Source organism: Solea senegalensis, linkage group LG14 (assembly GCF_019176455.1).
Source record: "Solea senegalensis isolate Sse05_10M linkage group LG14, IFAPA_SoseM_1, whole genome shotgun sequence".
Lineage (NCBI taxonomy): Eukaryota > Metazoa > Chordata > Actinopteri > Pleuronectiformes > Soleidae > Solea > Solea senegalensis.
This window is the reverse complement of record NC_058034.1, coordinates 12,667,764-12,690,548: the sequence shown is the minus strand read 5'-3', so window position 1 is coordinate 12,690,548 and position 22,785 is coordinate 12,667,764. Positions and strand designations below refer to the sequence as shown.

Genomic DNA, 22,785 nt, shown 5'->3' with positions numbered 1-22,785 from the left:
TGTGGTCAGTGGATGAAATGTTGAATCTGACATTGTTTTTTTTTTTGTTCTTTCACTCGAGTGCACGTCCTGCTTTTGTGTCACAGTAGTGGTGTGTGTATGTTCTCCAGTCGTATGTAGGTGTTACGTAGATGGCATGTAGGTATCCTGCGGTGGTATGTGTGTGACAGGTGTCCACACAGAGAGGCCTCTTTTCTACCTCACTGAAGTAACGTGACAAAAGAAATAGTGGATGTTTCATTACCTGGCAACTTAAGTCACTTCATCCATCAATGTTGTTCTTCACACATACAGAATTCACTCTTTTGTTACGTGGAGATCTCTTCAAATTTTATTTCCTCTGCAGCTGAATGCTTACAGATGTTTTGACTCGCAATCAGTCAAAATCAAATATGCTTCATTGTCCCCACAGGGAGATTTTTCTTGGGCAAACGTTCAACAACAGCTGCAGAACAATACACAGCATGACAGAGACAGCAAACAGCCCTTAAAAGACATATTCATAGGAAACAAATGATACAGAATTGAAAATGAATGTAAAATAAAACACATAAAAAGGTACGGAAGATTCATTAGACTACAGGCAACACATGACATTTGACCCTGAGACTCAAAACACTGTAAAAACAAGGCACTAAAAAGCAAAATCAAGAGTAAAGACTCAGATAACATGTATGATGCTGTTCTAAATCTATGGATTCATTAATGATGCTGCAGTTGCAAAAGGGTTTAATCTCACATTTCACATCGCTAAGCCACATCAGTCTGTGGCTTAGCGGCAGAGCGAGTTGTCTTTCAACTGCAAGGTTGTGGATTTGATTCCCAGCTCTGCGAGTCTACATGCACTTTGCTCCATGTGACTGGCAGTGTGAATGTGATAGAAATGCATCGATGCTCTGTATGAATGTGTGAGTGAATGAGTGAGGGATAAAATTGTAGTCTAGTCTTGAGTGGTCATTAAGACAAGAAATCTGCTATATAAATACAGACCATTTACCTTGTCAGGACCTCATGGAGACCAAAACCTGGTCCTAACAACCCAGAACTTAATGTTTGAGGAACTAGTTAAGTTTAGAGCAAATATTTGAATTGTGGTTAGGTTAAGGTTGGGATTAGACATTCATTGGTTATATTTAAGATTAGGGATAATGCTTTGAATTGAAGTCAATGAGTCCTTAAAAGGATAGCTGTGCAAACCTGTCTGTGTGTGTGTGTGTGTGTACACGTGTACCAAATTTCTTATCATATGGTATTACATGATTATTATTTATATGATATGATTGTAGCTCTAAAGTTACTGACATAACTGGTGTAATAAAATGACTCATAATGATGTAATTCACAGATCAAGAACATTTTGGAAGAATCTCTAATAGAATAGAATAGAATAGAAAGCTTTATTATCATTGTATTGAATACAATAAGAATGCCGCACAGGTCCATGACGTCCTGTGATGTGAGAGAAGATATTTATTTAACATAATTTGTTTTCTTACTTAAAGAAAGTCACTTTCTTACTCTGACTGCGTGACGTGCTCCTCCCTCCACTAATGTTCAGCCACTTCTCTTTGCAGTGCCACGTTTTGTGCCAAACTTCGGTCGACGACACACTCGTGAGCACAGATGTACCACGATTTATAGCAGCGTCAGAATAACGACATACGATTCTTCCCTTCTCTTTGGTGTGTGTGTGTGTGTGTGTGTGTGTGCTCGCCATGCTGGTAAAAAGGAAAGCATCTTTATCAGGGTACATAAGTTCTTTGTCTCAGCAGAATGGAAACGCCATTGCTTTGGGAAATAAATAAAATGCCTGTGGTGGACATCAGATGGGAGTGGATAATGTTCTCATGTTCAGTATTTTTTTTATTATTTCTTCAGAAAGTTTGGAAAATAGAGAGAGGGAACTTTCTCATTTCTCAAGTCATCACATTATTGGTCATATATATTATTTAGTCACGTACAGTTCTTTAACTTTTGCTCATTCCTGCCATTAGTGAAACTGTGCAATGTTGGACTGTGCGGCTTCGCTCTGACTGTTTCATATTCCCTTCGACTGCTGAAGTGAAGCCCCTGAGGCCAGTTTTCTGTCTGTATCTAAGTAATAACCACAATGACATGTAGGTAGTTCTGAAATCATCATGCCTCTTCTTTTATGGGACGCACATCCCTATTATATGTACTATATATGTGCATATGTATTATATGTATACAGTGTATATATAGACATACAAGTATGAATATCACAGTATGAGTGAGGATATACTGTAGATGGAACCACATTTAGAGTGTGTTATCGCTGCATCTTTCTAACATTTCTTTTTAATTAGAAGCATTTTCCTCCAGAGGCTGAACATCAGACCCTAATCACACACCACAGCCAAGGCTGTAATTTCAACCCCACATTCAAAACACTGCACTGGAGTCACCCGGTGCTTACTTAGCTTAGCTGTAACTCGACGCTGACGTTGTTTGATTGGAAGTGTTTGAAAATCAATGCCTCTGGCAGCAGAGAACCAGCTGTGCGCTCTCCCTCTCGCTTGCTATAATTTGGTAAAAATAGCAGCATTTTGAGGGGAATGTGATGCCTGAAGCGCCACGCTGTTGACGTCGCATCCCGCACATGCTTGAACTCCGACCCTGCCCAAACTAGCACCACACTCATCACCTACTGTTTGAGGGGAGTGAGTTCCATGTGTCCGGGAAACCTCTGCATCTGTACCTTTAATGTCGGAGTTTGAATGACTTTTTTGTCCTCAAAGTGAAGTCCACATCTAAAAGAAGCAACAGTTCAACTGTAGTTGCAGGAAATATCAGGTATTTGATTTCTTTGACAGTCTAGTGTGCAACATTTATGAGGTTTATTTTTGAGATTTAAAAAAATCTGTAGTTTATTTTGCCTTAAATCTGTAGTGTGTATCTTATAGTTATAAACAAAGTCTGTTGCATTCAAACCATTCTCAAATGAGTTCACAGTATGCTGACTTTGCATATTTTTTGTGTTATTTCTTGTGTCACAAGGTGACATTCCAGCACTGCATGCAGGAAGTGAATCACAAATACACACAAAAAAAAACGGCCATGGAAAGTTTCAGAAGTGAATTCTACTGCTCAAAAAACCCTAACTGTTCAGTATTTTGACAGGATCAAAGATTATTGCCCCCACCTGCCCCTGCGCTGCCACTGTATACATGCAAACACTCCCTCAGTCCGGTCTGATAATATTGGTTGACAGAGCAGTTACATCTTTTCTGTCCATTTGCACACAAGACGCATTATTTCACATGTTAATAATATTTCTGGACCTTATGTCTTTCACATCTGATTCAAACATTAAGGTTGACATCCTCATGTCTGTCCTGAAGCAGTGAACTGTTTTCCAGTTCACTGCAAGCTTGTCTTCCTGTCTTCTCCAGTATTGGCTGTATCAAGGTATTATTTTCTCTTTCTTTTTCAGTTAAAATGACTGAGCACCAGCTCATCTTCACTAAATGCTGACTAGCGGTTTCTTACCTTTTTTCCCCTTGTAATTTATTTGCTCAATCACGTCTCGCTTTGAGTAAATAGTGAGGGTGTGTTGTAATTCACCTCAGAATTACTCCCAGTTCTGTGCCATTTGTTGTCTAGGCAATGGCCTCTCTTTATGGAGGGGGACATCTGGTGCCGTCGACAGCAGACCCTATTAAAACACCAGCCACAGCGTGCATTTTTGCATTTTGGAGAGGAAACGTACTTTGCAAATTAAGAAGAAGAACATCCTTTCTGGTATATGACGTTCCCTGACGTGCTTGGGAAAGAGAGAGGCGAGCAGAGGAGTTTTCCATTTGTTGCAGTGTCACCATTAGATGTCACAAGTTCTTCCACAGTGGACCTTTAATTGATATATTCCATTGTGGAATAATTAATGAAGGGAACATGTGGTTGCCCCTTTTTGATTCAGGCTACAAAGAGAGGCCTCATGAGCAGACAGATGATAAGTTGGGATCACCAAACCAGATAATTATAAAGGAGACAGAAGATAGATGCACATGTACAGTATTATACAGTAACACGCAGTAGCCTCCTCCTCCTCTGTGTTTACACATGTGGCCTTGGTGTTTTTCCTCAGTCACTCGTTCTCCAGCGTCTTTTTGTTTGTGTGTTTTCTGCATTATCTGTCTTTCCACCTCGCCGTCTCTGTTCACTCTGTCTGTCCTAAGTGCAGCCTGTCAGGGAAGATCGGAGGTAATATTTTAACATCAAAACCACCTCATGACACGCTGCAGGCTGCCACTGTGCTCAAATGACAAATCCAAGTAGGGAGTGAGATGTCACTGCTGGCATATCATGCTGTGCAGATGACACTGGGCTTTTTTTCCATACACATGTTTAATGTACTTTTATTAATCCCCTTTCCTTCTCTGCATTTAACCCATCCTCTACCAGTAACATTTCTAGAATTAGAAGTAGTGGGCAGCCACTGAGCAGCACACAGCAGGCCCTTTGGCTTTGTGGGGACTCAAACCGGCAACTCTGCAGTTACAAGCCAATTTTCCTTTCCACTTGGCCATGGGCTACCCATAAAACCAAGTACTGTACTTTAAAGACCCAGTGACATATTAAGCAATATGAAGATGACTTATCCGTTGAGAAGAAATGGACCAATGAGTTAAAACGATCACAAGACACTAAACGATACGATGTAATACACAATGCATGGTTGATCATAACAACACAATCATTTAACAACATAATATCTGCTTAAATGAAGAATATTACATTTCCATTCATTTCACAGCTGTTCTGTCAGTCAATGTCCTTCACATTTCCCTAATTTCTGTTAAAAGTACCACCGTGAGTCACGAAGAAGTGACATTAGTCAGTCAAAATGCTGGAAAAATCTGTTCAGATCCTTGTATTTTTCAAATAAAAACATGAGAACAGGCTGACAGTATCCACCCTAAAATAACGTCAACATGTCTGTAGTTATACTTTTATTGTCATACCGTTTTCTGTTCCGTGCAGAGAAGAGGTTGAATATCAGGTCTGGTCATTATCTGCATGAAAATGGCCGACTCCAAAGTATAATGAGTCACATCTCTAACTCATTTGGTTTGATCCAATGTTTGGGCAAACCAAACAAAGTGTGTCTGTATTGTTGTACTGATATTTAGCGCCACCTCTATTAATGTGACATTTGCGTGTTAATTCCACCTTTTGTTCATTATTATACAATGAAGTAAAGCTTTGGAACGTTTAATCTGAAGTAGTGATCAAGTGCTTGTATTGAATTCAAACTTTGTTTAAAAACTCAGATGAACTTTCTCTGTTGAAACTTCAGAAAGCACCTTCCTGTGTTTCAATTCACAAACGCCCCCAAAAAAGCAGTGTGCTGTGCATGGTTCTGTGCTTCAACAGTGGAAATGGAAAAAAAAAAAGAAGCTTCTTGGCATTGGCTTCTTGGCATTGGCTTCTGTTTTTTCCAATCTGACAGTGTAGCTGTAAAGTTCAGAGTCTGGATATTCAATCAAAATGGATTTCCAGTCAAGCTGCTCTCTTTACATAACAAACGCAGGCCTCGTCATTGCACAATATTCACAATGAGCACTTTTTTCTAGTCTTTGTTCAAACATTTCTGCAGGTAAATAAACACAGTTGAGTCTGCAATAGTTTTTCCTTTTCTCTCTTGTGGCTTTTTAACGTCAGCTGGTAGCTTTTACAAGCACCTGCACACTGGCTCAAACACTTCTTGTCCTCAGGCGAATAAAGGTCCCTAATGGCATCATAAGTGAGGTGGTGCAGCAGGTGTGCTACTGCTGGAGCTTGTGTAACTGAAAAGAAAGTGGTTTCATTGGCCTCCCTGTGCTTTATTACATAATTTACGGGGAGGGGAAAGTCATCACATTGCACTTTAGGACATTCACGGCCTCATGCCAGCGTGATTAAAGACAGAATCCAGACCAGAATCATGCAGTGCAGATCTGGAGCTAAGTGTGACTTTCACCTCATTGTAAAAAATCCCCACCGAGGCCACTTAGTTATAGGAAACGTTTTTCAGGGTTTTTGAAGTGTGGTTGTATGAGATATTGATACACTGACATTTCTGTAAACCTGCCTCAACTAAACTAACTGGAGAGCTGAATACTTGAAAACATGGCTGCCACAGAAGAAACACAGATTCTAGCCTCATAACAAAAGCCTCACCTAATCAAATCTGCACTATCTTGAGTCTACAATGTCTTAAACATTTGTTTGTCACTCTGTCTTGCTGTTTGACAGCCTTCTCCAGCTAGAAAATGGAGTTCGTAAATGGCTCTCACTCTGCACCAAATTCCATAGAGAAAATCAGCGATTGTACATCATGGCACGTGTGCGGTTAATCCACTGCTTCCTTCACCAGTACTAAGATATATGTTATTTTGTGACTGCAGTGTTTGAAATCCTGTGTTCTGATTTACTTAAGTGACACAAACGTATCACATGTGGCAGCAGTAGAGCAGCTGCTCCTGTTTCCCGGCATACTAAAAGTGCTGATTTTCTCTCTGGACTTTGGTGACCACAGAGAAAATGCAGTTTAACACTGAGAAAAACCAGTGAACATATTCTTAAGAGATAGTAGACACAAGCAGACATAGATTTAATAAGGTGAGGGGCTAAAGTCAGTGTTGATAATGTCAAAAAAACTAAACAATTTATTTTAATAATGGTTGGATCACCACAAAAAAAAAGTAATAATTTCTTCTTTGGGTCATAAGATTAACTGTGAGAAAAGGACATGTCAGGACATGATATGAATAAGGGTACAGAATAAGAAATACGCATTATGTGACAACCAAAAAACTATTTATGTGTCTCATGTTGCAAAGAATCATAGCACAAACTAAACATTATGAAGCAGTTTTGCTTTTATCCACTCAATCAAATCTGCCCTATTTAATCCCACATGTGTATACGTGGTGTGCTACATCGTATAATTTACTTCTCCCCAGGTATTATACAGTATCTTACCCAGACAATAGAGGATTGTTTTAATTACACGTGGGTGTGTCGGTGTTTACTTGGCCACGCCTCATCCTCAGATTTTACCGCCGTGTGTTTACGCGGATCTACCTCGGTCCAGCTGAGAAACGTGATTCGGATTTCATGCATTCCCATAAAAATAAATTATCTGTGATACATGATGTTACAGCCTTAAGGGAGAAACAGGAGTGTATAATAGAAAGCATATGGTGCGTTGCATATAGGCACCAACAGCGCACAGAAACACACACACACACACCCTGTTACTGTACAGTATATGTGGTCTATAGCTATGAGGCCTGTAATTTCTGGGTTGAGGTAGCGGAGACAAACCTGACTAAAATTAAAAACTGCCTTGTTTTTAGCTTCTCATACTGTATGTACAACATGTTTTTGATTATTTGCTGCTTATTTCACACTGTTTATTTAACACTTTTTGATGTTTAATGCCTTTATTGTAGTTTATACAGTTGATATTAGAAATTCAGACAAAAGAGGGATACAGACTTATGACAAAAACCCACTGACAATGATCCAAGTATATTTACTTTTACTGTATATACACTATAATATTTATCATCAGAAATGTAGTTTTAATGTGTGACCCCTACCTTATTCTCCCCAAACTGTAAAGATTAAAATGAGTTGATGAGTTACCTTTGAAATATACACTGATTAGATAGGTCCTCTGTCTTGATTGCCTTATGTTTTAATGTTGTGCGTTTCCTGTGGTGATAATAACTTTGGTTATTACAGATGCATTTGCAGATTTGTTTACAGCCTTTTAATTAGGTTTAATGTAAATACATTTTAAATTATGTGCATAACATGGCGTGGATTCTTTGTTCGGTCATATCTCTTGGAAGTGTCTGTTTTATGTATTCAAAGTTATATAAATTGAACAGACATTGCTTTGAAATAGTCAGAAACTTTACATTATGCAAACATTTGCTCCTTGGGTCAATTTGAAATGTTCAAAAAGTCGGTCCCCATATAAAAATCCTACCTGCTCTGTAGATATTAATATAAATTGTTGGATTATTCATAATAATACTGATGACCCTCTGGTATTTTAACTAGTGCCATATAGTTTTGTTTAGTTTTCATTAGAAAAGCCCACAGAGCTTTACTGCCTTTCATTTCCAGCTACAGTGATGCATGGTCAGTGTAGTACAAGCGACAAAGGACAATGCATACATATAGGAACGGCTGTGGGTCAGTGGAAATGTGGTTTGCCTTCCAACTGGAAAATGGGGGGGTTTGGGCCCCTGTAGTCTACGTGCCGATGTGTCCCTGGATAAGACACTGAACCCCAAACTGCCCCTGATGGCTATGCTGTCAGTGTATGTCAGGATATGATCGATAGATATGCTTTATGAATGTGTGTATAAGGGTGAATGACAAAACTGTAGTGTAAAGCCCTGTGAGCGCTCATCAAGACTTAAATGCCTCTTTGTGGACTTCTGGCTCCTGATTTGATAAAGTGTTTTGGGATTCAGGGTTAAATTTCTCCCACATGAGACTGAGGGTCACTGAGTAAACACTATAAATCAGTGATAGCTGTCAGAATATAGGGGGACATTTTTAAACTGAAGTATTTAATGCTGCAGTGTGTGGCACTAATCTGATGAATAAAGAATTGTGGTTAGATTTTGACAGATTTAGGTTTTTCTATGGCTGATGCTGATGAAATCAACAAATGATCACTTTTTGGGTGCAAAATGTTAGGCTGTTTTGTTTTTCTCCACTCCATCTGACAGTTTATGTGACAATTTGTGATTTTTCTTGTCCTTGACGTTATTATTCTACCTTTATTTGGTCTTTAGAGAGAGAAACAATGTAACTTGTAATTTGTATGATGTGTCCATGAGTGTTTGTGTGAGTAAAGCAGTGTTTTCACTGCTCATTTGTCTGCGATCATCTTCCTTCACTTGTGCAATGTTACTGTTGAACCACTTCCTGTGTGCAGTGCGGGAATATCATTCATCATATCATTAGATCTTAACACTACTACTGAGAAACAAAGAGAGTCGTATGGAGCTGATTCTCAGACAATGGTAATGGACTTTTGTTTATATTTAAAAGTAACGCACTACAATTTTAAAACCACAACAACTTTAACTTATTGCTTTTTCATGTTATTATATGCAAGCATTGCAGTTAAAAAGTCACAAAGGTGAAAAACAAGTTTTCATTTATAATAAAATTAGGAGGACACATCATCTTCCCCACTTTAATGTCAGCAGATGGCGGCACTTTTTGGCGGTTGGATGGTCATTTCCTAGGTTGCTCTTGACCCTCTGAACTTGGCGGGTTGTTTTCTCTTCTGCCAACAGGTTAAACCCCAACTGTTGACGCTGCTGGTTGTGTTTGTGTGTGACTATGTGTGTGTATATGTGAGAGAGAAACACGGAGCAGAGCCAAGCAAACCTGCATGTTGACTTTAGAGGCTTTTCCGAGAGTGCAGGACCTGGTGGTTTCACCGACGTTACACTGTGTGCTGGACTCGACCTTCCCAAGAAAATCGGATTAGTCACAAAGTGTGCTTCAAGTTTTGTGCAATATGAGACTGGGCCAAGTAAATATTTGTTAAAACTGTAGTGCGTAACTTTTAAACATAAACAAATGTCTGTCACATTTAAACCACTGTCAAATGTCTATTGTCACAATGCTCTGTTTCTATAACAGTAGAAAAAAGCTGAATTACTGTGTTTGTCTCGATGTTAGTCCGCCTGACATGTGGACTAACACACAGATCATGGCCTGATCATGGTCTGACCTGAATCTGACAAACGCTGACCTAGATGCTCTAGGAATAGAACAAAAGAATAAGGCAACATTAACAAAAACATGGTGAAATCCAGACTGGTCCATTTTTTTTGGACAGAAAGGGAAAAGGATTTCGTGCTCTGTCAGCTAGGTTTGAATATTATTTAGAAGACTCAGTTTGGCATTCCACATGCTAAACCAGTGACTGACAAGGTTAAAGGTACCTAGCAAAGTTGACATACTGGGACAAGGACTGAAGTTGAATCCAAATGAATGGCTTAACTGTGCATGGCAGTGTTTAGATCTTGTGTCACTCGGTGACATTCCTGCACTGCACACAGGAAGGATTCATTTTAAGTCAAGACAGACGGAGGCAACAGCAACATTGTGACACACTAGAGGATTTTCAAATTAGACTTCATTTTAATTTTGCTCACAAAGACCAAACAGAGGCAGAATAACAACATCAACAACAACAAACAGAATTACACCAGAATTATGCACAGCAGCTTTAAAGTGGCCATAATATTTAGCTATGATGCTGAATTTGGAATCTCACTGATGAATGCCCAATTCATTGCACTTTGATGAAAACAAAATGTAGCTACAGTGTGTCTGTGTTTCTTGGTTGAGCTCTGTGGCCTCGTGGGTTTCTGTGGAGAGTCTCTGTCCTTCACTATTTCCTGAACAGCCGAGGGGGAGATGATGATTTTTTTTCTTTTTTCCTCTGCAGAAATTGAAGTCAGTAGTTGTTCTCTTCAGGAACGTCCTGCTCCAGGTTGATATAATGAACTCTGCTCGCAGCCTTTCTATCATTTTGATGTTTATAATAAGCTGTTTGAATTCCAACAAAGATCCTGTCTCAGTAATTAAAGGCTGTTCTTTCTGCAATACTTGGTGTACGTCCATTAGCTGCAGATATCTATGAATACATCTGCAGACAGATATTAGTGCTAACTGACATGTTATATGTTGTGTTTAATGTGAAACGGCAGACCATAACTCCCACTAGTGAAGCAGATATAGTAATTTGCCACCACATTTAGGTACAGTTACCGCATATGGTTTTATTTTTCAACTGGGAAAAAAGTACCAGTGCTGTGATTGGCTGTCATTCCAAAACATACAGATGGAAATGGAAAGATTTTAAGATAAGGAAAGGTTCCTATAAGTGCTGATTATTTGGTAACATCATTTATTCAGCTTTCTTTTTTATTGCTTTTACTTGAAATGTACATAGGAATTCAAGTTTTAATACAATATATATGTGTACCTACAGTGCCTACTTTAATTTAATTTGGTTATTTTTGTTTTACCTACAAAAAGGGTAACTCTTTGTAAATGAATACATGCATGGTGATAAGTCAGATTCAAATTCTCTGCCAAATTGCTGATTTTTTCCAATCTTTTACTAAAGATTTAGGTGAATTAAATAACACACATAAGGTTATACTGTAATTTTTGTAACAAATATAATATTTCCAATACCTGGGTGCTGAAAATTTAGATTAATTACAATTCTACACGTATTGTGAATTCATAGTAACATGTACAACAGCAGTTAACTGCTGCATTTAATATAAACACAATCAGGCCAAGTAGAAAATAAATGTTTTTCAGATTTGAATGAACATGCTTTAAATTCATTTATAACCGTCTTCCAAAAGCCCTGGATTGCAGATAACACTGATAAACTGAAATTCCAATACTCCATGTTTCTGTTCATAGAGGAAATACGACAATTGTGATTTGCTGATTTTTAAATCAGCAAAAAAGAAGTAAATAAATATCCACAATTTTTCTTTTTTTCTTTCACACCCCTAAGAAATATGCCTTACAAAAGTATTTGAAACCTATTCAAATAATATTTGATGTTGCTGAAAGTGCAGTAAAATAGTGAGAGAAGTTACGTTATGGATAAATATTTGCTCTTGTCACAATTTATGCTAATGCATTTTTTGACTGGGGATTATTTGTTGTCTTTATAAAGTGGGTCCACATAATACAGTAAAAATATTGGGAAAGTGATTTAGAGCCTTTGGCTGAATTTAAACACTGGGACACATGATTGTGTTGGGATTTTGAGAGATTTAGTGTTAAGTTGTGGTGGTAAAGGTTCAGGTTAGGGTAAGGGGTGAGAGAATGCATTATGTCTATGTATATACAAAGAATGCAAAACCAGTGTGTGTGGGTGTGTGTGAGACAGAGAGAGAGAACTATTTGATGAGCATTGATATGGAGCTGGGAACTTGGACACAAAACACCAACGTTTGCTGTCCCCAAAAGTCATTGAGTTGGTGTTGGCTGCATATTAAAGTGTGTGTGAGTTTGCACATGTGTATCCTCCTCACCATGCTGGTGTCTAAAAATATTTCTCTGAGGGACAGAGGAGTTTTCTGCTGTAGGAATATATGAGGCCAGTTTTCCTTTATGAGTTATTGCCCAGATTTGTTTTTTTTAATTTGTCGTCTGGAGGTGCTGTAAACTGTTACTGGGACCTGATGTGAAACTGGAGCTCAACTCTGCTACATCTCTGTCATTCTCTATAGTTATAAACCACTTAAGTGATGTCATTTCTCGCTTCCTCTTTCACTCTCATACTTTCCTGTGACCTTGCATCCTCTCACTTTGGACACAGCATGTGACACCTTTTTATTTCAATGAGATTTTTGATGAGACAATGTTTATTTTTGTTCTCATTCTGAATACTTTTCGACATGTCAGTGGACCTGACTGTGATATTTGTTTTATAAACATGACTCAGAGTGAGCTGTGTTGAGGCAGGAATGACGTTTCACTCATTCAGGCTGAAGTTGACTGTGGGAATAAGAACAAACTAATCGAGTTATGGGTGGTAAAGTTAGATTATCTTAAACTTTATTATCTATAATACAGAAAATTGTCTTTGATTCCACAGAAAAGAACAAAAAAAACCCAAAAACAATAGTTTTAAGTTCAATTACAGACAATTAGATACAGTTAAACAGACCCATTACATCAATTATATAAACATTCTGCACAAAACGTCCTAAACTAGTTAAAATAACTGGATCAGATATTGGAAAAACGAGGGCTGTACCTCTTCACCGCTCTACTCATGTCAGCTGTGGAGATTTATTTGAAGCTAAAAGAATAGAAAAACAAAACATTTCAGTGAAGTTTTGTTGCTGAAAAAACATTCATGATAGTAAGATGTCGTGTTGTGAGCTGTTTATTTCTTCTTCTGTCATGTCACTCCAGCTGTATTATCCTGAATGTTAACATGGCAACTTTAATTAATGGTTACTCTTTTATTTCAGTTGCTATTTGTAGCTCCAGTCTAGTAATTGTGTTTTACTCTTACTTTGCCTTTTTTGGGAGCTTACGTCAGTCCATTTGTTTGAAATGATCAGTATATTAAATGTAAAGTAAATGCATCAGCACTTAGTCATTGAAAAGACTGAAAAAAGAAACAGAAAAACATTCATATTGATAAATATTCAAGGAAGTATTGTTTTGTACGTAAAAAGAGGTATCAAAACAGCAACGGACAAAGTAGCTCTTACAAGTCGCCCTCCCATCTTAAGCTGTGGCAGCACATTCAGTCCTTGAACGTCCTTGAAAAGTCCTTGATTTTGATGTCAACCAAACTGTGGAAACCCAGTCTCCAAACATACTGTGAGAGTATATTTACATAGTCAAAGCGAAGTGGTAATGTCACCTGACAGTGCTGACGTACTGATGTTGGGCAGATACAGTATAATGTCTACAATCTCAGTGAAACAGGATATAATGTCTGAGGTCTACAACTCTAGAAATAGAGTTACTCGGAGCAACACATAGCTGCACATAATCCTCTATACACTTAATATATAAAATGTGTATAATTCAGTACAGTATTTGGCGTATACAGTCTATTCATCTCATATATGCTTTAATTTCAAAAACCTGTCACTGGCCTTGATGACACATTTCAATACACTGCTGAATCATGACATTTGTGCAGTCAAACCTGAACTGTCTGTCTGTCTCTGCTCTGACATACAGGTGGAGAAGGTGACCTAGATCTCCTCACCTCTCTTTCATATTTACTTGAGAAACAGGTGTTACTGTAAAGTGTAGCTAACAAAAAAGGCGCCAATTTCTTGAGAAATATGTGATAGGATAATGCATAGATTTGATTTGTTTTAACACAATTTGAAAGAGACGTATTTGAAAGTGAAAAGGTCGTAGAATAGATACGTTTTGAAACAAAGATAATGCATGAATCACTTTTTCCTGCTGTATGTAATACAAGAATGAGCAGAAGTTTCCAGGACTGTGAACCTGTGTCTGTGTGACTGCGGCGCTGCTCACCGATCCACTGTTGGTTCAGCAGAAGCCAGCTGTGGAACAACAGCTGTTTACCTCATACAGGTACCAAGAACACAGCTGACCTCAAATGAGAAGGCAGCACCAGCAATGTAACTGATACACAGGAAGTCTGTTTCCACGTTTTAGCAGCCACATGACCTTCTAGACACTTCCTGTAGTGTTCAACATAATGATACGATTTACTTACATACTGTACCTTAATACTGGGGGTAACCTTACCTTTCAGTTTAATTAAATTCACTTTTATTTGCATATTGCCAACTCACTGTAGACGTTCTGTTAACATCAGAGCAAAGAAAAAAGTGTCGTCTGAGTAAATCTTCTATTCAGCGTCATTATTCATTGTTTGTGGGCATCATTTACCGTCACTATAGTTTGTTAAATCTCAATTTCCTTACCTTGCAAATGAAAAACAACTTGCATCACTAGTGGAGCAAGAAGTATCATTTGTTGTGAGGGTGTTGCCATGTTTCCATCTAAATTAAAAGGCTTGTTTTGTGGTGCGGTGGCCATGTTAGGATGCAGCACGCTCAGCTGTGTGTCGTCTGATGTGGCTCATCTTTTATCTGCAGTCATCATGCTTTGTCCAACTCAGCCTCCAGCTTCAGCTGTAAGACTGGAGCTCATGCTTCATTTTTAACATGTTAATGTTTAAATGTGGTCATATGTTGACTTACAATTTAAGCTGCTATACTGTTTTTAAAATGGCTGTCATGAAACCCCCCCGAAAGTGGTGCTTTATTTATGGCTGTGCAGAACCACGACATGCTAACAGGTAGCAACATGATTGGTTGTACACAACGTATACATAAATATGTAGACAATCAACGTGGAGACTGTTGTTTTCTCAATAATGTTCTGTCTATAACAACTTAGTAGTAGCAGAAATTAAAATTACATTTTGATAATCTATCATTTTAACTCACTGCAATTAAAAAAAAACACAGGATGATATTGCACACCATTTCAAAATTAATTCAAGTGAAGTGTTTGCTTTGATATGTAGCTCACAACAAAAAACATTTGTATGAAGCAAAAATGAATCTTTAAATAACAGACACAGAAATAAAATGGAATCAAAGCATTAAGTCAAAACAACATGTGGACAATTGTAATTAAAACACTACACAAGTTATAGTTAAATGTTGAATTTTCTAATGTGATAAATATAACCAAATGTATTATTGTAAAAATATATACATTTCACTCAGATTAGCGACTGGTGCCCATCCCCACTGACATGCTTTGCTAAATGCTTAGTATGTTGCTATTTGCAGTAAATGGAGGCTAAAACATTTCTTACACACCAGCGTGATCCTCAGAGAGTTTCCAAATACAGAACCAAAGGTCAGTTCTCCTCCGCTGTACGACACAAGCAGCCTTCACAGAAATGTTCTCCAGCTCACGGTAAACATCTTTTTCAGTCCTAAATGCACACAAGCCATCAGGTGTTTGTGTTTCATTAGTTATGAAAAGCCAAAAGACTTTAAGCTCAGAAAAGGAGTCTCCGTGGGAAGTGGCTGAAACCTGAAGCTGCAGGAAATAGAAGTGAGAAAAAGAAACAAGATTAAGTGTGAGGGCACAATGAAAGAAGCAAGCCAGGTTGTGATTAATGTCTCGAAATCCATTAAATTCATCGACACTGGTGCCAAAAATTCGTTTTAAGCCACTTTTCCCTGCAGATTTTCATTAAAGGTCTGTTTAAACATTTGTTTCTTAAAGGTGTAGAAACTAAGAATAAGTGACATCTCACAGTCACTACGTTTACATTTCACATCACAGTTTAATCGAACTAAGGCGATTAGTCTGACTAAGACAGGCAATCAGACAAGTTGCCGAGTCCGAGTATACATGGGCAGGAGAAAATCAATTTACTGACCATGTAGGCTATGTCTCACTCCGCCTCCATAGGTGGCGCTGTATCTCTCTATAAAATAGTATTTATTGAATCAGATTCCTGTTGACGTTGAAATTTTGGTGCATGTGCAGAACTCAAAGTCCGACTTTAGTGCAACTAAGCATATTCATGCACGAGTAATCGTACTATGAATCGCATTGAGGTCCAGGTATGTTAGTCTTACTAAGCCTAGCTTGATTTTAGTCATAGTAACATGTTTACATGGCATTAAAAAATTCCATTTATTGTCTTAATCCGAGTAAAATTTGACTTTTAACATGCATTTAAAAACAACGAATGAGACTGAATATTGTCACCAGAAAGAACGCTCTTCTTTGTTTGCGTTAATCTTCTGCTCTTGGGATCCCGTAGAAACATTGCGACACAAGATGTTGTCCTCCATAAAGCAAAGCCTTTATCTAAAATACATATAGACTTATTCTAAGGATATGAAAACCAGATGATATTTATTTTAAAGTGATTATACACTTATACAAACGTACAGTTTAATGTCAGTTTCTGACATTAAAAAATGTTACACACTGGAAATTCAAATAAGCTGAGTGTTATATTACTGATAATATGGAAAGCTATCCTGCTAGTCAAAAAAAGGATACATATGGGCACAAGCTCAAAATCAACAGGCCTGGATTTGCTTCCCATAACTCGCATTCACATGCAACACATATATGTGAACCTGCTTTTCCCATAATGTCAGAGGTGAATTTTAATTAGAGCAGCAGCAGACAAAGCATATTCGGGAATAAGGTCTGTTATTCCTGAAATTCCTGCTGATCCTTCAGTTACTTCACCAGCGAGACTTCAGGAAAGTGTTGTTTTTGGCCAATGATGAAGCCCAGGAAACACACAAACACATACTCTCTCTGTTCTCTCTCTCTATTGGTCCACAGTGCTTTGGTAGTTTGCTTTTGTGTCATGTAACCCGGCTCTGGTGTTGTCTTAGTATTCACAGTGGAGTTACTGTTACCTGTACAGAGATAAAAGACGTCAAATTGTTGTATAGTGACAATAAGAAAACATCAAAAACCTTTTGAAACAACCATGTTTCTTTGTATCCAATGAAATAAATCCAAGCAGTCAGTTTAACTCTCTTACATAAGGTGTGGTTAACATGATGCGAACAGTTAAACTAAACCTCGGTTGTACAATGGAGACTCTGAGCACCACTAAAAGTCCCTCCGTTGGTTTCTGCAGCATTTAACTCAGTCATGATCAGATAATAACACTAAGCCATTTAAGTGGAGCCATCTTTTTGCTAATGTGGGTGAAAACTGCTCAGCCGTGAAACTAAACACATCCATGTCCCATTGTAAACACCACGTTTTATGAGAAGGTACCAAAGACGTCCTCATTTTCCACATTTCATTCATGCCACCTCTTTGAACTGCTCCCTTCTGTCAGACCTTAAATGATCTCGCAATCACACACCACAAGAATGTTCAACAGCTTCTTTCCATGAGCTGTTGAACTACTGAACAGTGCACTTAAGTCACACTGACACTTTAATTATGGTTGCACTTACAAGTACTGCTTTTTATCTTTGTTTTCATTATAAAACTGAACTGCATGAGTATTTTTGAGTCTTGGCTCTTGTATTGTTGGTAAATATGAAATAACAAACTGCTTTGCATTAAAATAAGCACACAAATAAATAAAAAAGAAATTGACATCAAATCAAGCATAAGGTTGTAAAGCAAATATCAAAAGAGAGGTAATAATGTGAGGCAGATCCTTTGTTCCTCTCCCTTTACTTTTATTTATATTCTTATGATTATTAGCATTATTATTATATTATGGTTTTCACTGTGATTAGTTATAACATGTACACATTCATTTGTCATCATGCATCGTGTGTAACCTTCTTTAAATAAAAAAAGAAAACAAAGAGGTAAAAATAATTATAATAAAAAGTAGGAATATAGTACAGCATTCAGGATATGAATTTTTTGATGCTGCTTTCTATTGATATTGGAGGTCAGAGGTTGAAACTGGGTGTGACGTCACCTTCGCGTTCTTCAGAAGTCTGAAAAACATGGACACAAATCTATCGTAGATTATACACCAGTCCATTAAAATGCTCTACACAGTATTTTGTGCACACTAAGAGTGTAGCAACATGTTCATAGATATAGAGTGAAAAGTACGATGTGTACGACTCAGTGATTGTGAAACAAATATGACAGTGGGAGCAAAGGTGGAAGTCACTTTAGAATCCATGTCAGCGTTGATGAGATTGCCCTGACTCTGAGGGGGTTTTCCGGTCAACTTGGAAATTCCAACTTCTGACTATAACTGGACACCATTTGATGTTTTGGAAAAGAAAGGCAGGAATCAAGGGGTAAAATACTAAGTCACCTCTGGTTTTATATTTGTTCCTCGGGGCAGCTAATAAATAAAGACCACATTACATGAGGGGCAGATCTAGAGCGTAGGGATTGAGGACCCTTGACTGTGTATTGTTCTAAAAGTTAAAAACAGCCTTTTAAAATGAATCGGGGTAGTTGACGGGAAGCCAGTCTGAGGAGGATGAAATTGGTGTAATATGGAATTTTATTATTTCTGGTTAAAATGGAGCAGACAGTTTTTCACAGATTGAAGGCGTTTTTTTAGTGGTTTGATTAAAACAGGAAAAAAAAGAACATTTCCATCTAAGTCACAATAGAACGTATCTTTCCTTTAATTAATTAAGTTTGAATGTTTTGTTTCAAATGAAATACGGAGAGAAACCAGTTGATTTTCTCGGCTGTTGGACTGAGTGGTCAGTTGGAGGCGGCATGTTGGCCGTTCCTGTCCAGCTGAAGTCATGGCTGTGACTCAGCGCCTCTGTGCCTTCTTCTTCCATCGCTTTTGTCCTTTCATTCACTCATTTATTCTGCCATTCATCACTAAAATAATAAGAAAAAAGACTGTGGGAAATGTGCTCAAAATGAATTCACAGATTTTCTAAACTTGACAGAATGTGAGCAGGTTTGTGATAGAATGTACATGGTGTGGTTGGTTATTATGTGACCAGTCAGCGATATCCTCTGCATCAAAGTACAATATTGTAGTGATAAAAGTCAGAGTGAACCCAGCTGGAGAATTCATCCTCACCGTGTGGAAAATACCTATTTTTCCCAGATTTTAAAACGTGTATAAAAACCATATTAGAAATTGTATCATATGAACAGAGTCTGCGAATGACTAAACTGTGTGTAATTTGAGTATTTTTCATGGACCTTGATAAATGCAAGTGTATTCTTTTAAATCTGGCTGAAAACATGTATTCGTTTATTCACATTTTATCAGATTTATCAGTTTTATTTACCTTATAATTTGTAAGGTAAATAAGTCCTTTATACGTATGTTAAGTCCTTTATACGTATGTTAAGTTTAACAAAACAAATACAAACTTCATCGACAAAAAAAAAATCTGTGTCCGCTGCTGAACTATCACCATAGTTACACTTTAATAAGCCTCTCTCTCATAGAGTGAATAAGCACTAAATAAATGGAAATTCCATCGTTATGTGCCAATTATTAAGTATTTTATTGAGCGATATAAAAAAGCATGCCTCCAATTAAAATCCCCCTTTTCCACTTTAACGTCTAAACAAATGTTTGGTTCCCATGAACACAGGGAAGTAAATAGAAGATAAAGCATGTGTTCGTTCGGCAGTCTGTTTTCATATTGAACTTTTTATTTGTTAAGCCCCGTGGTGCAGTGAGTCACTGACATTGTTTCCTTCTTCTCCTGCAGGTTGGAAGCCTGTCTCTGTGCATGTGTTTGGGATGAAGCACCTGTGGGACACTCACCTCCTCCTCCTCCTCCTCGGTCTGTTCCAAACTGTCACGTCGCAGGTCAACCCAGGTACGTGCCCCCGTCAGAGGGTACATTTTCCGTATTTCTGTTTTGACTCAGACTGCAGTGAGATCACATTTGAGACTCTGTGAACACTAAAAAAAAGTGACTTTTGTGAGTTTTAGTGTTTCTTTGGGGATTTGGTGATGCAGACCAGTAGCCCAGACTGCAACTGATTCAGATTTTGGATAAGTGCTGCTTTGTGGGAGCCATGTGGTCCCCTCTCTATGGTCTGGCCTCTTTGATCTCTGCATGCACGTCTTTCTCCAGCTCTCCCTCAGTTGTGTGGGTGGTTTTTGGGATGTCAATGAAAAGGAACCAATCATTTTTTTAAACAAGGAAATGGAGTAAGAACATTTGATTTGGTGCACAGAAAAGGAGTGAAAAATGAGAGGATCAAAGCAAGGTTTTTTGGTGATTGTTGAAATTGTAGACATATTGCAGATATTTGTCAGTAGACTGGCTGATAGTTTTGGTTTTACTCTCACAAGCGTCTGTCATCGAGCTGATTGTCCTTCTACTGTTGAAAACATAATGAATGAATCTACTCAGACATGAAGAGTTGTTAAGGATGGTTTTGTCTACGATGCTGAACAGGTCTCACTGAACTCGCTCTGGCAAAAAGCAACAAAAAACCACATTGAAAAAAAATATTGCTCCGTCACTTCCAAACCCTCCCTCTATTCTTACTCCACATCACTTTTACTTAAAAGTATAATAAAAGCAAATGTGAGCTCATAAACAGAAAACAATATGTATATGTATATATACATATATATATATATATATATATATATATACATATATACGTATATATGTGTATATGTATATGGGCCATTCTACCGAATTCGTGCAAAGTCCAGAGTTGGAAACACATTTTCAAAAGTTGTTTTTTTCCAAAAACCTTGTCCATACATATATTGTACCATATGTCTATGGTACATATCTAGTAAAGGCGCAGTCAAATTTCATATATTAATGTCTGCCTGTTCTTGAAATGTTTTTCAACTCCTAAAATTTGTCACTACCGTAACACAGCAACACACTGCAATAAAAACCATTATATTAATCTGTTAATATTGTGTGTCCATACACCCTCTAAAGAATAATTTTAGTAATTTATTATGAAGGGTTTTACAACTAAATCAATTAAAATAATTTTTTTAACAAATTTACAAAGTTTATTTTCTAAGACTCATCAAAATTTAAATGCAATCTTTTTTGTAAAATGAATTACACTGATCATAGAGATCTCAGAGTTCATTAGTTATTACATTGAATGTATATTTAACCAATAGTTATCATAAAATGTTATTTAATTACTCAATTCTTATTTTATTTTACAAAACATTCAGTGTTACGGTAGTGACCGCACTGTTACGGTAGTGACTGCACTGTTTTGCTCGTGACCACAGTATTTTGTTTGCAAGGTTGTATTATATCCCCTCAACCTTATTGCTTAATATTAACTCATAACCTGCCTTTTAATGTGAATTTTACAAACACAAATGTTATGTCTCTGATATGTGAACTTTAGATGTGGGTTGTCTGCAGTCGTGTTGAGAGCTGCCTGTGGGAGCTGCCTAGTGTTTCTCTGAGCATAGAAACAAGATTGTATTTTCTGAGCAACCTGCTTGTCAATGCGCTTCTTAATCCATGTTTCTCTTTATAATTGGCAGACTTGTATTTTTTTCTGCAAATTGTGCATGAGTGTGTTATGGAAAAGAAGGGTCTTTCTGCTATGCACAGGAACTCTGTGCTTCCATACTTCCTTCTGAGTTTTTGTTCTTGCGGAACATTTTGACTTCTCTGGCCTCACGCACAATCTATGGCACCGTTTTCTATATTTTTCTTTCTTCCATTCAAGTTTATTTTTCTGTGGTCACGCATTCCAACGTCTCTTATTAGTCTCACTAGAAGTGCGTGGAGTAACAGTCTCACTAGAAGTGCGTGGAAGGTGAGGCGGCATGGGAGAAGGCGTGGCAGAGGGTGTGGGAGGTGGTGTGGAAGTTGTGCACAATCTCTCCACCTCTCTTTGACTTTTCACCAATAGCCTGTGATGTTGCTGTCTTTTTCGCCATGATCTTCTGACCTTCCTTTGCTCCCTGTCAGATAAATCACTGATAGATTTGATCTTTCCTCCTTTCTTTCGTTTCTAGTTTCGTTCTCTTTCCTTCTTTCCTTATCATATCAAACATTATTTAGCACTCTGAGATTCTTAATAATGAAATGTGCTTTACAAATCAAATATAATAACAATATTATTATTATTATTATTATTATGTTTTAAGAGTATAATGTAATAATAATGATGAAAAATATGTGGAACATTACATGTTGTCACTACCATAATGATTATGTCACAACCGTAACGTTACAATTCGTTACGGTTGTGACTGTTACGGTTGTGACATTTTTAGCTAATTCCTAGCATAACTCAAACATGCTAACAAGTAAATGGCTAGGAACAGATGTTTGAACAGTTGTACACACAACAAAACATAATATTTTGTTTTGAGCCCCCAAAAGTGTATTTACTTGCAGATAATACGTGTACGGTTGTGACAATTATTAATGTAACATGCTGATTTTCAGACTTTGGAACCCATTTACTTAAAAATTATGAGAGGTAATATCTCACCATGCAGCCATGAGGGACAGGGATGCAATGTCATTTCTTGGTCAGAAATTCTGGGGCGTGACTAAAACCAGGCTCCACCCATGTGGTAAAACAACTCGTGTTACGGTTGTGACGTGAAAGTGTGGGACAGCATTTTTTAAAGCATGTTTTGTAATTTTAAAAAAAACTTCAAAATGAATCTAAATGTTTTACATTCTGTTTAAAAGAAACCAAACATATATTTTAAAATACACTATTGGAAAAAATGACAAAATTCTTTTAAGTATT

General features: G+C 37.5%; 1 protein-coding gene across 2 annotated transcripts in view; it reads left to right on the top strand.

Moving 5' to 3' along the window:
* The window catches only part of ddr2a (discoidin domain receptor tyrosine kinase 2a), a 42,494-nt gene that overhangs the window by 930 nt on the left and 18,779 nt on the right, over positions 1-22,785 (top strand). For both annotated transcript variants that reach the window (XM_044044847.1, XM_044044846.1), the window contains exon 2: positions 19,776-19,886. In XM_044044847.1, the coding sequence (XP_043900782.1) occupies positions 19,808-19,886 (79 nt within the window). In that variant the 5' untranslated portion in view covers positions 19,776-19,807. The remainder of the gene's footprint in view (positions 1-19,775; positions 19,887-22,785) is intronic.